General features: G+C 34.7%; 2 protein-coding genes across 2 annotated transcripts in view; both read right to left on the reverse strand.

Moving 5' to 3' along the window:
- The window catches only part of LOC129271114 (putative ankyrin repeat protein RF_0381), a 29,607-nt gene extending 22,301 nt beyond the window's left edge, over positions 1 to 7,306 (reverse strand). Inside the window, exons 1-2 of the mRNA XM_064106265.1 lie at positions 6,564 to 7,306; positions 1,326 to 1,540 (exon numbers count right to left, since the gene is read on the reverse strand). Of these exons, the coding sequence (XP_063962335.1) occupies positions 1,326 to 1,540; positions 6,564 to 6,567 (219 nt within the window). The 5' untranslated portion in view covers positions 6,568 to 7,306. The remainder of the gene's footprint in view (positions 1 to 1,325; positions 1,541 to 6,563) is intronic.
- A 948-nt stretch (positions 7,307 to 8,254) lies between these two features.
- Positions 8,255 to 15,917, reverse strand: LOC129271630 (CUB and zona pellucida-like domain-containing protein 1). The gene is made up of 7 exons (XM_064106266.1): positions 15,548 to 15,917; positions 14,542 to 14,723; positions 13,140 to 13,549; positions 11,777 to 11,879; positions 10,397 to 11,017; positions 8,698 to 9,997; positions 8,255 to 8,434 (listed from the first exon to the last, which is right to left on the reverse strand). The coding sequence occupies exons 1-5, from the start codon at positions 15,606 to 15,608 to the stop codon at positions 10,865 to 10,867; spliced, it is 909 nt and encodes a 302-aa protein (XP_063962336.1). The 5' UTR covers positions 15,609 to 15,917; the 3' UTR covers positions 8,255 to 8,434; positions 8,698 to 9,997; positions 10,397 to 10,864.
- Between the last annotated feature and the right edge of the window lie 1,149 nt (positions 15,918 to 17,066).

Genomic DNA, 17,066 nt, shown 5'->3' on the forward strand with positions numbered 1-17,066 from the left:
AAAACCTTTAGTATGTAAACGGCCCGTGAAATACAGGACACGGTATTCTTTACGATGCCCCCTTCAGCTTCCCAAAGCTAGAATTGAACATAAAAGAAAATCTTTCGCATATGTCGGACCCAAATTATTTAATGCACTTCCTTCAAATTTACAAGTTTGTACCTCCTTGTTAGTTTTTAAAAAATTATGCAAAGCCTTTCATACGAATTGATAAAGAGCGAAATGATATTCCTTTGATTTACAATGCTATGTATGTTTAAATTGTCACTTCTCACTCTATATTTTGGTGTTAATTGTTTCTGATGTTAGATATTTTGTATTTTGTATTTTTGATGTTGTTTGTTGTTGTTGTTCATAGTTATCTTGACATGTATTTTAAACTGCAGGGCGCCTTTGTAAAGCAGTTTTAAGAACTGAACAGGCCTACCCTGCAGTATAAAATAAATAAAACAAAATAAATAAATAAATAATAAATAAATTTTGATGGCGTAATCCAAGGCAATTACGAGACTGAAAAAAAACCTTAAAATGTTCCTGATTCTAATTGGAAGACTGGTAACTGTATTTCCATACCTGAGTTATTATAGTCGATTTAAATAGTGTCAATAACTGGTCTGAAGTTACAACATTTAGGATCATTTCAGATCTACTAATGATATACTATTAGCCTTTCGAGGCGATCATATTTGATTAGTCTTTGTCTGATTCTGAGTTTCCCTCAACAGCTATTATGCATTAATTGATATCTGACACACAATTTAAAAGACATAATGAATACGTATATTTATTGCCGACTCTCCTGGGCGCCATTTCGTTATTAAATAAGGAAATTAGAAAATAAAATTCTTAGTCAATTACACGCTATTATAGTGTGTAGAATTAAACGAATTATTTTCGATAATGATCAATAATATTGCCTTAATTTATCACAATCTTATCGAAAATTATCAGTTATATTCTTAAATTGATCACATTTTATCTTTAATGATTATTTATAATATCGATTGAACACGACCCAAACAAATTATGACCAATCATTGTATCGAATGGATACGAGTAAACGAATGATTAATAACTCTCTTGATTGACCCTATGAAACAAAAATATCGATGAAGGGTTGAATTGATCAAATAGATTTATAATTGATATAAATGAACTAAACTGATGAATAATTGAATTAATTACAAACAAATGGAATGTTAAACAAATAAAATGGAATGTTGTAAATGTTATTTATCTGGTTGAAAGCCATAATTTGTATTTGAAAAAATAATCATTCAAATAAATATTTACATCAATCATCTTGCTGATCTTTCCTCACTTACTTTTTCATTTCTCTTTCCGTGACATTCTGAAGAGCAAAACAGTATTTTCTGTCTGTCATAGATGCTGTAGAAAGAAGGAGGTTTGTCACATTCGCTACAAACTCCACTCATCGTGTCCTTCTCGGTAGTTTCCGTGTCACCTTCGGCTGGTTTCGTTGAGTTTTCGGCAGTATCCGACGATTCGGAAATGCTCCGACCCTCTTCCTCCGGATCACCTGTTAACAAGAGAATATGGGAATTGTACAGTAGATCTATCAAAATAATATTATTGAAGAAAGTATATCTTTCCCCACAGTATTATAGATGTTGTATATAAGTATGGAGACTTTTTCTTGGGATACGTTGATTCCAGATATTCGCTCAGGTGATTATTGCTCCAAACAAAACCTGCGAACCTACACAAAAATTGTAATCCTAGATTAAAACCTAAACCCAATCCTCATCTTCAAATCATCCTGATCAAAATTCCTTTCACAGCCTTTACCATACACACTGAAAAATGTAAAGTGTAGAACCCCTCTATAGTCGGTGTTATGAGTGAGATGAACACAGTTTCAGGTGTCAAAGTACACCATGGATTTTTATAACTCAAACAAAAAACTCTCGATATAACAAAGAACACCCATGGCTGATGAACTATTAACACCATGAATTAGACACTGTTGTTAAAATGCTTGATGAGGCTGTTTTAACACGGACTGGTGTAGTTTGGTTTAACATAACTGTTTTTGCAGTGTATGTCTTGCGAGAAACGAAGACAGGAGAAACTTCTTTCACATACTATCAAAATGTCGAGTCGCCGTGAAGTTGAATATTAGGATTTTTCTGATCAGATTTTGAGTAGTATAGTGTTATTTAATGCAAACTAACTACATTTGTTTGAGATGCAAATCTACAGTAAACTCCTAGAGTAAACTGCAGTTTCTTAATATGTACTCAGTCGATCTTCATGGCGCGTTTTCCCACAGCAAGATATATATCCACATTGTGTAGCTCTCAACCCAGGTGAGACGAATGGGTACCTGGCTGTCAGGATTGATGGATTGTGAATGCACTGGAGAGCGATTTATGAAAGAACTTATCCGACAGTTGCAACAATAGGAACTGTGCTTCTCAAAATCAAGGAAGTTTGTCAGATCTGATTACTTGTCGGACAACAGCTCTTATAAGCTAGAGTAATAATGCGCCTCGGAATAGATCATTTCTAAATTGATGGCACTATCTGACTGACCAATACCTCTTAGCATCATCAACATATATCCTCCCCTCTATATTGTCTCTCTTATCCTCTCTTCACTTATCGTAATATCGTATTCATCTATTATGACTATCATTACTCTTCTATGTTCATGTTAGTGAGCATGAACGGCCTTCACTCTGTTTAATTGTTTTCAAATATCCGTCCCTCCAGTTATCGGTGTTAATTATTTTGTTCGTCCCTGATCATTGAAAGGAGGGAGGGAGAGAGAGACAATTGAAATATATGCTCCCAAAGTTAATGTAATATTCTCAAGGCAACTGTGCATGCTTGGAATGATGAGAAAGAAGGCAAATTAAGTGGAAGGGCATATCTACATATACAGTGCGTCCCAGAAAAAACGAAACCGAGATTAAGCGATGATTTATCATAACTAAATCACAAATACAATAGACAAATGACCTACCAATTTAAAGCTTAGAATCTCCTCTTTCATCTGATATTACTTAGATTTTTCCCAATTCACGTATGAGTGAGCAAAAACAATTTGAAGAAAGGATACCAAAAACTCCTTTGGCGGGGGGTATCTGAATTTCAAACAGAAAATCACATGCCTAAAAAGTTCAATATCTGCTCTTTTATTTGATACCTTAATCACCAAAAATGGTCAAGAAGTAAAAAAGTTATGTCCCCTCGAAACAATGCTTGTATTTCCATAATTTCATTAAATAAACGTGTTTTCACCGGTTTCCCACAGAAGCTATCGCATGGTTAACAAGAGACTTAATGCATGGCTGATCGCCAACAAAACGGAGTGTCGAGTGAGTTTGAACGCTAGCCTGCAGAACCTCTTAATTTTATGAAATTATTGAAATTCAAGCCTTATTTCAAACAACCAGAACTTTGTTATTTCTAGACCATTTTCTGTAAATGAGGTATCAAATTAAAGAGCAGCTATTGAATTTTCTAAAAATGTGGTTTTCTTTTTGAAACCCAGATACAGCCCGCCAAATGGCTTTTTGGTATCTCCTCTTCAAATTGTTTTTGCTCACTCATGCGTGAATGAGAAATAATCTAAGTAATATCAGATGAAAGAGGAGATTCTAAGCTTTACAATGGTAGGTCATTTGTCTATTGTATTTGTGATTTAGTTATGATAAATCATCGCTTAATCTCGGTTTCGTTTTTTGTGGGACGCACTGTATATTAGGACGAGAGGGAAAATTGCTATCATTCATAATTCATTTTTTAATGAGTTATTTTCACATTTGCATCCCTGTGCACGATCTTCAAGCAACATGAAAAAAAAACCTTTATTTATTATATAGTCATGATAGTGAATTGTGCGTCTTTAGAAAGTAATTTTACGAAAAAGATATACAGTATATCATGAAAGCGACTTTGTTGGAATGGAAAACATCCATTATTTTGACAAAAAGGTGTCATGGTATTTCAAATCTAGGTGAATGCGATTTCAGATGGAAATTGGTCAGAGAGAAAGAGAGAGAAAGGTAACATAAGAGGGATATCATCCTCCCAAAGTTAATGTAATTTTCTGAAGGCAATTGTGCATGCTTGGAAATACAGAAAGGATAAAGGAGTGAGAAGGCAAATTAAGTTGAAGGGCATATCCATGAGTACGGGAGAGAAAAATGCTTACATTCACAATTCATTATTTTAAATGAGAAATTTTCATATTTTGCATCCATTTGTACGATCTTCAAGCAACATAAAAAATGTACGATCAATTAACCTTTATTCATTCTAATCATGAAAGTGGATTTTGCGTGTTTAGAAAGTCATTTTACGAAAAGGATATATTAAATGAAAAACATCCATCATTCTGACAACAAAAAACCGTGTCATGGTCATTCAAATATATAGGTGAGTGCAATTTCACTCGACTAGAAAAACAACCGAATAATGAATTGATTACATTGATGAAACTTCATAGATAGAATCGAAAACATGATAGGTGATGAATATTAATAACTGATTCAAAGTTATGAAAAATACAGCATCACGGATCAGGCAACATTCCGATTACAAGGCATGGGGCAAATGGCACCCCCTCCCCCGATAAAATACATTGTTGTTTATAATCTGCTTATGAGAAGCGAGCAGTGGAAGCGCCGCCCCCTCCCTGCCATCGTTAACGTTGCTTTCCAAAATAATATGCCAACTTCAAATTTGATTGAAATCCCCCCCCCCGCCCCCATTAATGAAATCGATCGTGGATCTGCCCCTGCCAATATAAGTTCTATTTCCATTATTAATTCCATTAATTTTTATAAGCACCGAGACTATATATGTTGTAGAGCAGGCAAATTAACGAAGTAATCAATAACTGAGATAAAGAAAATTTTAAAAAATTCTATTTTCATTCTTGTACCCGTTTACTCACGTTGTTTGATAAAAATGCCGTTGTTGTTGTTTTTCTTACTTGATATCCTAACCATAGTTGATCCCCGTCTATTACATTGCTACCTACATAACTATCTCCCTTCCGATAAAACTATATTTGGCTTTCAATATACCGATATATACAGTATATACTGCATATAAAATTATGTTACATTTTATATTTCAAAACCGGAATGGTGTCAAACGGAGAGGGTACATTGTTTCATTGTGATAATTTATGTTCTACTCTGGTTATGGCTTCAATTTTCATATATGAACATGGGACTTGTCCATAAGTTCTCGAATGTTCATGTGTTGTATCATTTCTTTCATATTTCCTTTAAAATCTTTGCTTTCCATTGGTTTGACAATAATTATCAACAAATAACAGGGGTTTTAAATGCATGATTATGTTTAGTGATTACCAAATGTAATCTCAATTAGTAATTTTACAACTACATTTTATACAGTGTATTGCATATCACGTCAGCTCCAGTAGAACGCTCCACGTTATCATCAGATCAATAATTTGATCTCCTCTTCTATAAACCATCACTATTGTTGAGGGGGATAATTCGTCTTTTGATGGTTGTCTATAGCAGGTGGTATGATTGTAAAGACCAAACTCCCATCTTTTTATCGATCCTTAAATACCCTCCCTCCTGTTTTCTATTCTTAGACGCTTCAGGTTGGCAGCAAAATATAACACGTTAAAAATAAAAATCAACAAAAAATTACTCTTAAAAAAATTCAGTCCATAGACATGTAACATGGGTCTATAAATAATAACGATTACCCTCCATCTTTATGATCTTTCGAATGTAAATATGAGACCCAGATAAAAGAAATGAGCTGGAAAGTATAACTTGCATGTACCCAATCATCCTACGAACGAGGTTATAATATATATAATATATATATATATGCATGTACCTAACGATCATATTTGACATAAATAAACAAAAATTAAGCATTTGTCTTGTACCTACCCTCTAATTAAAAAAATGGCCGAAATGTAAAAAGGAAAGAGATAGATACATGTATACCATTATTATGATTATAACACTATTCATCGCACCCCATTTTCAAGGTCAATGACTGGAGCGAAAAAAAAACATGCATATAACGTTCGGCGTTGACCATGAATTATGGAACCGCGCTAATTATAATAAATTAATCAGCCATTTTAATCTGCATCTATTCAACTAAGACCGAATTCGAAAAGCTTTACATTAACAGCATATAGGCCTAAGGCTTGTGAAATTCATGATAATTCCAATCTTGTTAATAATATGTATGTGTGTAGCCCTCCCTTCTCACTGGGGTTTATGTTATAACCCATGATAATAGTGCTTTCACCCTCAGCCTGTCCTATGCGGGATTCAGAAAATTGTGCAATTTAGAACATTGTTCCACTATAAGGTGACGTCATTGCCATCGTTACGAATCATTGAATGATTCATTCATTGAATTAAAAAAAATGTCAACATAGACATCCCTTTATTTATGGATCTAGGCCTCCCGATGAGCAACACTAAAAGATTACATTTCTCCTTAATCATACAAATAAAATGCTTGTAACGATTGTACTCAAACAGGGTTCGGATAAGATTATCACGAATAAAATGTCGACTTACCCATTTCATATCAGGAGGCAGGATCCCCGTATTAAGAATGTATTAATTCAAATGAATAATTTTAAAGAGTTTCAGGCCGGTAGATTCCTCGAGCACTTCGACAGATTTAATGTCCACGGTGTCCATCATACAGCGTTACTATGTAAACGATGGTCGCTATCCGCTATCTCACAAAACGTGCTCTGTGATGATTAATACGCGGTCCAGTCACGATGACTTGAGGTGTGTATTAAACAAAAATTATCCATTCATGAAGTGCAGATGGGAAACTATGATTTATTGGTAGATGCGTTATTTCTGTCACCCGGTGTCATCGTAGATCCCCATGTGTGTGCGTTTACTTAATATGCTTTGATTTGTGTACTGTCAACACACAACAAATTGAGGAAAGAGCATACACTACACAATAAATGTGTACAAAGACCAATACGTCTTTCACACTTTGTCCAGTCTATTATGTTTGCTTATTCTGTTACGTAAACCGAGCCAGCAACGGGATTAAATAAAACGAGTCTAGCATGACACATGCAGGGGCGGGCGTGGATCATTAAAAAATGAACAGAACTGGAATGAGAAGGCACAAAATATGCGTATCCAAGCATGACATCTTTACATTTTGACAATGCTGGTGACCGGGCTGGTGACGAAGTTAAGTATATATTTCCCATTTATTTGATTTTCAATAATTTCCAAGGACGCAGACCACTGCACCATAATCTATGTAATACAGTCCGCTTGCGATCACCATGGAAACGTGATCAGACAACAACTGACCGGTACACTGCAATGAAGGACACTCGTGTAATTAGTTTGGGATCTCCCACCTCTTCTCTCTTTTTTTTTTCTTTTTCTCCCTCTCCCCCCCCCTCCCTCTCTCTCTCCCTCTCGCTATTTTTTTCTTTAGTGTGTCCCTTCCTCTTTTTTTTCTTTCATGATAAATTAAAAACACGATATTAATATTTGATGGATCTTCTCCTTTCATTAAGCAATATTTTGGTGGATCCATAAATTTCCATTAAAAAAACATGCTAAACATGTGATGTATTTTGGCAGTCTTACTTTACATTTTTATTTGTTTGTTTGTTGTTGTTTATTTTCCATTTCGTGTTGAAGCGTATATGCCGTCATTGAACAGACAGCAACAAAAAATGATATTTCATAACAATGAATAAGCTGATTTTATTTTTATTCAGGTAAACCTTTTCATTCTCTTTCTCACTTTTCATACTATTCTAAAAAAAAAAAAAATTCAAATTCATTTATTTCACATCTGTAAAAAACATACAAGATACAATATATCGAGATCAATCAAAATGATTCCATAGTAAAGGAGTAAAGGAGTAATGAATATTGTAAAATGACAAATTAACAAAAATAACAAAATTCTGTCTACTTCTCCTCTTTTATTCTCTCTTTTTTTCTCCTTCTTTTCTCTTTGTTTTCTCTTCTTCTTCCCTCTTATATTTTCGCCTATGTTCCCTTTGTCGTCATTTCTCTTTCCTTTTCTTCATCCTTTTCTCTTTTCTTCTCTTCTCTTCTAGTCTTTCTCTACTTTTCTATTGTTCTCCTTTCTTCTCTCCCCTCTTCGTTTCTCTGTTCTTTTCCTTCATTTTGTTTTCTTTCTTTTCTCTCATACGTTCTTATGTAGAATATAATGACAGAAACGATGTGAGACAAATTATTTAAAGCAATTAAGTAATAGCTGAACCTTTTTTTTACACGAAAATTAAATCTTTTACTTTTGACTTTACCCCCAACTTTTTAAATTATTAGGCCTATACTTCCGTGTATTATATCATGCGATGTCATCGTTGGCGTACATGGGGCGGCTTGGGGTCCATGCCCCCCCCCCCAAAAAAAAAAAGGTTTCACTACCAAGAAAGGCAGAGAAAAAGAAAGGAAAGGAAACAAGAAAAAGTGAAATATTATGCTTTTTTCTTAACATAGTGCCAAAATCTATCAAAAAATGTGGGTTTTTTAATTTAAAAAAGGGTCAATATTTTGATCGCTCGCATGTTCTTCGAACTTTTGCTCCATCCGCCATATCTGTCCCCTATAAATTCTTGGCTGATTACGCCACTGGCATTGCTGGGTGTAATTTCAAATAAAATTGAATAAATCTCGGATGGTATACAGCATACACTGATGTTGACTAATCATGCTAATGGGGGAAATAATTGACCGAACTCAAATATTCTCTAACTTCTTATTTAATTTAGAACATTTAGTCCATTCGGGGTATTGATTTCCGAGTGAAACTGAAATCAATTATTGACTAATTGTAACTCAAATAATACTCATTAAGCTGACTATGAAAACAGTATGTAAACAATATAAAAAGAAAGGGTTTGCTTCAGCCTTCAAATAACATGAATAACTAGGTTCTATCTATGGTCAGTTATCATCATCAATCACTTAATCGTACATTAATAATATTGATTATATGACAGAATAATAATCATCCTGGGATTTCCTGCCCATTAATGTTTTAAAAAAATGAGATTTCAAAATTTGTCAATTTAGTAAAAACACTGTACTAAATTCAGAAACAGCTTAGATGTTAAACCTATACAGTTAAATAGAAATTGGAAATTGATTGATATAGATACAAAGGATATATGTATAAATCAATTACTAAGCTATACACTGTAAGAACTGCGGTGTTAATAGTGACACCAATAGGTGTCTCTATATATATAGACGACCACACCATGGGGTGTTAAATTACACCCGAGAGACTGAACATGACACCAAATAGTTTTACAGTAACATATGTTTTGTAAAGCATAGTGTCCCTAGAAGATTACACCCTGATGTGTTATGATAACACCCTGAGATTCAACACAACACCAAAGACTGGTTGTTGATCAGCGTTACCATGGTAGTTACCATTGTATGGCAGAGTTACCATAATAGTAACTTTTTTTGCAACGGGGCCCAGATGGACATGTTGTAAAAACACCCAAGTGTCAGTGGCGGATCCAGAGGGGGGCAAATCTGACCCGTGCCCCCCCCCCCCTTTGAGAGACATAGTCAATATTTTTAATGTAAATATGCCGTTTTTACACGAGTACGCCCCCCCCCCCCCATTTTGAAAGTTACAGCATATTTTTTTATAGGAATGTGTCGTCCCTACACAGATGAGGACCCTTTTTCTGGCTTGTCAAATTTTACGTGGACGAAGTGACCTCCAATTTTAATTGCTTGATAACCTTCTTTTTTCTTTTTTTTGCTTGTCAAATTTTTGTCGGGAAATTGCGTCTCCCCCCCCCCCCCATTTGAAAATCCTAGATCCGCCCCTGAGTGTGTTGAAATAACACTATAATTTAACACAGGAATGAAATGACAGGTGTGGTCTATACACAGGTCAATACATCAAATTTTTGACAAGAAGCTACATCCTTGTCGATTCGTAATTTACTCTAATCTAGTTCCTAATCGCATTCCTCTCGGAGTGATTGTAGGGACCAATCCCTTTGGGGTGACCTGTACCACTAGCGTACCTACGGGGGGGGCACAACACATGCAAATGACGTATCCCCGCCCCCTGACGAGCTTGAAAGACCTTTTTTGCCCCCCCCCCCCCTGACGAACTTGAAGACCTTTTTTTTTTTTTTTTTTTTTTGCTTGTCAATTTTTTTTCTGGTACAAAATCCTTTATTTGTGATTGAAGACCTTTTTTTTTTTTTTTTTTTTTTTTTTTTTTATTGTCAAATTTTTTGACGGACGGTTTTGCCCCCCCCCTGTGGAAAATCCTAGGTACGCTACTGGGGCCCTGTACTTCCTTAGAATTGTTGCTCCTTCTGTAGTGAACTGTACATCTTTTTAGACACACTCCTTTTCAATTTACAATATTAGTTACAGATCCAATTCCAATGCCAATTCCAATTTCAATCTTAATTTTAATGTCAATTTAATTACACAAAACGTTCTAAAATCATATGCACGTGTATATTCGTTTGTAATATGTCAGTGTTTGACTTTTTGTAAATATGTTCATTTTCTATGATGTGTTTTGTATGTTCAATACAATGTAAAAATGCACATTTCCATTTATTTAGTTATTTAGACAATAAATACTACCTTATGAACCCTTATGAAACTTATGAAAAAGTGGTAAAATCCACTATAGAATAATGCAAATCTCACTCGTAAATTAGTGAGTTCTTCTCACTCTGAGAAGAGCGTGAGTAGGGACCAGATAGCTCTTTTGCATTTAGAGAGTAACTGATAAAATATATTTTTTGGGGAATTGTATTCATTACATTAATTTATTCCAAATCAATTCGTAAAGATATTGATTAATGACGATTTGACCGATGTTGATAAGTTCTGATATCTCTTGCAGTGATGCTCTTCTCATTCGCATTTCTTCTCCGTCTCGAACTGTTGCATGATGGGATACACTCTGAGCTCTCTACGTCACAAACGAAAACTTTGCAATGTATGTACACCTGTAAAGCATAAGAAAAAAGGCATTCACTGTAGACAAAATTGGTAGAAAATGTAGGTGATAATGGATCCGACACCACCCCTCCCACCATCTTGAAAAAGTTCAAAATCAACCAAATTATTGATAAATATATCTATTATATTTTATTTTTTCAGTCGGACACAATATTCACCAACGGATCAATACATTTGAAATGGTATGTGTAAACATAGAGAAGTGAACCATGGAAATATGCAAAAAGTCAAAGTATGTATTTTGGTTTGGAACATATATCATTTCGTGACAGTATGAAAAAAAATGTCGGCATACTAATTGTAAACAAAATGCAGTCCATAAATTGTACTTCATTGGATCTCTCCCTTGAGACGATGAATAATTGCAATATGAAAATTACTGATATTCCATTATACCATGTACATGTATTTTGCAGATTCAGTGACTGACTAGCATTCATAAGATATATCATATTTAAATAAAGTCAAATGAATGCAAGGAATTTAATTTTAAAAATCTGTTAATAAATAGTTTTTGAAGTATTCAAAAGTTTGTATATCATATTATGTTTCCAAAGTTATGCTCCCACGTATCACCAACTCTGTGGAAAAAAAATGTGAAAAGGAAGAAAATAAAGGTTTATTTGAATGAAAGAAACGCAATTTGGATTTGTTTATTTTTACTTTTCTTTGGGGGGAGGGGTCAGATGAATTTAATTATATTTTCAGGATGGAATATTCAAATGACAGAAATGAAAATACATCACCTCTGGGTTGTAGCCTCTGAAAGCAAAAGAACGGAATGAGTATCGTTGAATGGCAGGGGAGGTAGGATCGTTATAAAACACCACAGTCTCATCCACTTTACAGCTGTAGAAATGAGTGTATTGTATAACATTCCATTAGAATTTCAACTTCAACATGTTCAAAGTTGTATATTCTCACCTTTTTCTTTTGTATTTCATTATTTTGAAAGATGAAATATTATTATTTTGCCTCATTAGAATTCGAACAAGGTCTGTCTTATCTATTTGATACTTTACAGCTGTAGAAATAAGTGTATTGTATAACATTCCATTAGAATTTCAACTTCAACATGTTCAAGTTCAGTTGTATATATATTCTAGTTGTATATTCTCACCTTTTTATCTTGTATTTCATTATTTTGAAAGATGATATATTATCACTTTGCCTCATTAGAATTCGAACAAGGTCTGTCTTATCTATTTGATCACTGAGCATGTCAAATTTATAATAGTGCTATTCATTGAATAGATTCATTAGGTTGTAATCGGCTGCAAAAGCAATGAAATATTCTTTAATTCATATAACATAGAAAAAGAACTATAGAGTATGAGACATCGACTCTCTCATTTCCATATCACCTGGGCTGCTCAGATAATTATAACTGAATTGTGAGAATGGTTGAAACTCATCATGACTTCCTTATTTTACATCAGATTTTGATAAAGATTTCAGCGTTGTTTTGTTTGATTTCTTTATTATATTCAAATCAAATATTAATTTATCCTATGGTGGACTTGACCTATTGTTTATATCATTATTTTGTTTCTAAGCCCGGGGGGGGGGGGCACTCGACCAAAAAAGTGGTAGGGGTGTGCCGCGGGCGAGGCAAAAAACGGGGGCTTTGGAGCGGGCTTATTGTAAAAAGGAGGGTCCTCGGAACGGGCTTCGGAACTACAAATGTTTGTGAAAACGGGGGTCCTCGGAACGGATCTCCGTATCTCTGTGAGTGCGTATGCATCCCTATGGAACGGGCAATCGTGCATGACGCAGCTAGCGGGGCCTCCGCCGGGTGCGCTCGCGCTTTAGGCGATGGTCGAAAAGCGCTCTACGGCCGCTTTTCACTAAAATTGTAACACATCAATGCGACCGGAACGGCGTAACGAAAAATATGCGAAGCTTTGGAGCGGATTTCTTTCTTCTTGATAAGAAGGAAATGCTATGCCTTGGAGCGGCTTTCTTTGTTCTTTTTCTCAATAAGACAAAAATGCTATGCCTTGGAACGGAAATTTGAGTGTAAAAATGGGGGTCCCCTCCGCGGCACATACCCACTATGCATTATATACTGAGTGCCCCCCCCCCCCCGGGTTTCTAAGTCCCACTCACCCATTGGAAATAAATTCATACTGAGGTTGAGAATCCGACGCTGATTCGACAGTGGCCCAGCAGGATTCTAAATTAAGCCTCAAATCTCCGACATCCCTTAGTTCTACTTCAAAGAATAGGTCTTGGTCCATGCCTAGACTGCTGTCTGAATTTGAATATTTGTCTTTAAAATTCGCATCGGTATATCGTTCCATCGTAATGTAAAACGCTCCATATCCAATTTGGGGTTCACTGATGGTGTCGTTGACGTTGTCGTTTGATGTCGATAGATCGTTGATCGATGACGAGGACATGACACCGACTGTGAAATCTCGTCGAACAATCTCGCATTCTACGAGAATATCCAGGTTTTCTCCGTTAGTTGATTGGAAGTAAATTTGATTTGAGTATACAATACTTGCATCTTTAACCTGCGTGAGAATAACACACATAATTATTATTATTTTCATTGATAATTATGAAATCGCTCAGAAAAGGCCGCCTCGAATATAACCATCAAAATGGTGACAATGAGATTGCCTCATCTGAATGAATGGGGTCCCCATGAATGATGATAACCGATTTTCTTTTCCTTCTCTTTTGGAGTCATTTTTTTTTTGTTTAAAATAATTTTCTCGAATACCCCCCTTTAGTCAATTATCATTCCGCGGCTGTACGACTATCTTCTTAATACGAAACTGATGTACTCCATAAATAAAACTGTTTTAGATATTGAGAAAAGTGTGAATTTTAAATCACAATCAAATCAAACTCAACTAGCAGTTAGAAAATTAGACCATGCTTATCATCCGCTATCTTGATTTCTATTACGAAATAATTAAAGTTTATATTGTTTTGGGGATTTTTTTTTACATTTTGTTGCATTGCCTCTCAAAGTGCATCACAGTGTGGCATTTACTTATGTTGTTGCATATGACTTTGCTTTTGCAACTATATAGCTGGAAAGATTATGTTGACATAATGTATATCAAAATTTTTTTATATAATTATCAAAGAAGTTATTATTAATTAATTCGATTCATGTTTTAAAGTCCATATGTGAATAGCCACAACTCTCGCTAGGGGATAAAATACATTTTCCACCAGCATATTCAAAATAAACATGATAAAAAGGTCAATTGAAACATGAAAAGTATAGACCTAATTACAATAACCTTTATGTCACTCTAACGTCTTGCTGATAAAATGACTATATTTATCACATCCCATCTGATCATGTGCTCATTAACTTCATTCTCCGTTTGATTGCTCAGTCTATTCACAACTTATACTGCAATAGTTATTTTAATAATCACATCAAAGTCTGTCTAATAAAAACATTTGCTCAATTAACAAATTAAACAATATTCTTCCAAACGAACCATGGTATACTATCGAGGGCGATTAATAGAGTGCAAATTACCTGCTTAAATGTTCCGCAATTGTTGTAAGGTGTTGCTATAGTAACGGTGTTGGCGCCATGACTTTCTTCTTTGCACGAAAGATCAATGAAGTGAACGGAGAATGGTGATGCTGTATCTTCGAGTAGACGGCTTGCGTCGAGTCTAACTACCATCGAGTCGCCATTGCAAGTCAGATGGACACCTAGAAAGAATTAATAATAAAAATATTGATATAGGTCCTAGAAGCAGTACAGGATAACATGCGTTTTCAAATTTCATTGAACACAAATTATGTTTAACATAATGCTTATTATCGGAGGAATCCACATTTCTCGACTGTTTAAGTATTTTTGTTAAAGCATCTTCCTTACAGATCGATTATTTTGAAGGCCTTTATAAAATGAATAAGCCTTTGTACATTGTACAAACAATACGTATTTTTCTCCATTTCTTCAATATTTGAGTATCGGGAAGTGGAAATTGAAAAAGCTATTAAACGTTAGAACTATCGATCGTCTTATTTTTAAACAGCCTCTTAACGAATGTTTCATGGGACTTTAAACTCAGTGATGGTGATAATATTACATTTATATAAGATTGATGAGTTATACTAATTTATTAGTTGATGACTAGCAGCAATAGATAGATTTCTCATATGACAGGGGCCGTGGAACCGGGCGGAGGGGGCTTCAGCCCCCCCCCCCCCCCCCTCCACACACACTCTTTTTTTTCAAAACCGTGTACAAAAAACGTAAAAATTACCATTTGATTGTGTGTTTTTTGGGCATGATCAGCCCCCCCCCCCCCCCCCCCACTTTCAAAACCGTTCAGTGGCCCCTGTATGAGAAATAATATTGGAGATTGGAATGTGTTGTATGTAGACTGCAAGGAGTGAATGCATGATTTTCGTAATTTGCTCGAAGATCATAATATAGACATTTTATTCAAATTTAAGGAAATCGTCATAGGGACTCTCAGGCCTACCCATGACAATAAACAGCTTTTTTTATGAATGTGGTAACTTACCATCCTGTTTACAAGTTACATAGCCTCCAAACAAGCCAATTAGGAACAAAATGAAAATCATGTTAAAATATCCTTAAAGAAAAATAAAACACTTCAAATCCATTCATTGTCCTCTGAGTACACGAGTCGTTCCCATATAATAAGCTCTTGTAGCATATAGAATTTAAGCCATAAAGATGAAGAGTAATTTAGAACATATTCAAGTCTAAGTCCGAAATTCATACATACAAAAGGTCGTGAAAGCAATGTTTTACTTCCCTTTTTAGTTTGTATATGCCGATTATAAACCTTTGTGAATAAGCTGTAAATTAAGTTTCCCTGATCAAAAAAACATTTGAGTCTCAAAGTTCTCAAATGTGATGATTAAATCGTTATGCACACAAGATAAGGATATAATAAGTAACTGATATACCAAACTGTTTATTCAGACCTGTTTACATTTAAAGATAACCAAGGTCAGAATTAGTTCGGTCGAGGGGGAAGGCAAATTGATTCAAAGGTGACGCCTATGGCAAGCCATTTGTGTCATAAAGGCGATAAACTCAGTTTTTCGCCGATAAACTGAGTTTTTCGCCGATAAATTAAGTTTATCACCTGAAAAACTAAGTTTATCAAGAAAAACTTAGTTTTTCGATTGAAAAACTAGGTTTTTCTTGATAAACTTAGTTTATCAATTGAAAAACTTTGTTTTTCAATGAAAAACTAGGTTTTTCAAGTGAAAAGCAGAGTTTCTTGAAAAACTAAGTTTTTCGACTGATAAACTGAGTTTTTCTAGATAAACTGAGTTTTTCAAGTGAAAAACTTAGTTTATCGGCGAAAAACTAAGTTTTTCAAGTGATAAACTTAGTTTTTCAATTTTGATAAACTAAGTTTTTCGAATCTGATAAACTGAGTTTTTCTAAGAACGCCATTTGTCCCATAAAAGTAATAATCTAGGTTTTTCAAGTGATAAACTGAGTTTATCGAAGAACGCCATTTGTCCCATAAAGGCGATAAACTAGGTTTTTCGCCGATAAACTAGGTTTTTCAATTTCGATAAACTCAGTTTATCGAAATCGAAAAACTAAGTTTATCACTTTCTTCAATTTAATTACAGGCTTGAGTGGTCATGACCAAGCCCTTTCTTTTTTAACTCTTTTCTTTTTAACCAACTTTGCTTTTCTTTATATCTCACTACTTTGCTTTTCTTTATACAGAATCTCACAACTTGAAAAAAATAAACGATTTTATCAAATATTGTGTTGACTGTATCTAAGTGATGAGATGTACACAATTTCTACATGTACTCTTAAAAATGTCACTCCACAAACCATCCTTTTATGACAGCGAAGGAGTAAGCATCAGAATTGAGTGAAAGACTCATCCTCCACATTATTTATAAGGATCACTGTTCATAAATATGACATGGCATTATTCATAAAATGTGGGAGGGTGTGAAGAGGGTGTAAAGAATGCGAAAGAGAGTCAATATTTACCCCCATAAATATTGGCTGGTCTACTTTGACCTAATAAAATATCA

The sequence above is a fragment of the Lytechinus pictus genome, chromosome 11 (assembly GCF_037042905.1).
Source record: "Lytechinus pictus isolate F3 Inbred chromosome 11, Lp3.0, whole genome shotgun sequence".
NCBI lineage: Eukaryota > Metazoa > Echinodermata > Echinoidea > Temnopleuroida > Toxopneustidae > Lytechinus > Lytechinus pictus.

Coding starts and splice junctions, on each gene's coding strand:
- LOC129271630 (XM_064106266.1), bottom strand. CDS start 15,608: ATGATTTTCATTTTGTTCCTAATTGGCTTGTTTGGAGGCTATGTAACT. Junction 13,550..14,541: donor ATTGCGGAACATTTAAGCAG/GTAATTTGCACT, acceptor ATTCTCACGCAG/GTTAAAGATGCAAGTATTGT. Junction 11,018..11,776: donor TCAGAGGCTACAACCCAGAG/GTGATGTATTTT, acceptor TATGCTTTACAG/GTGTACATACATTGCAAAGT.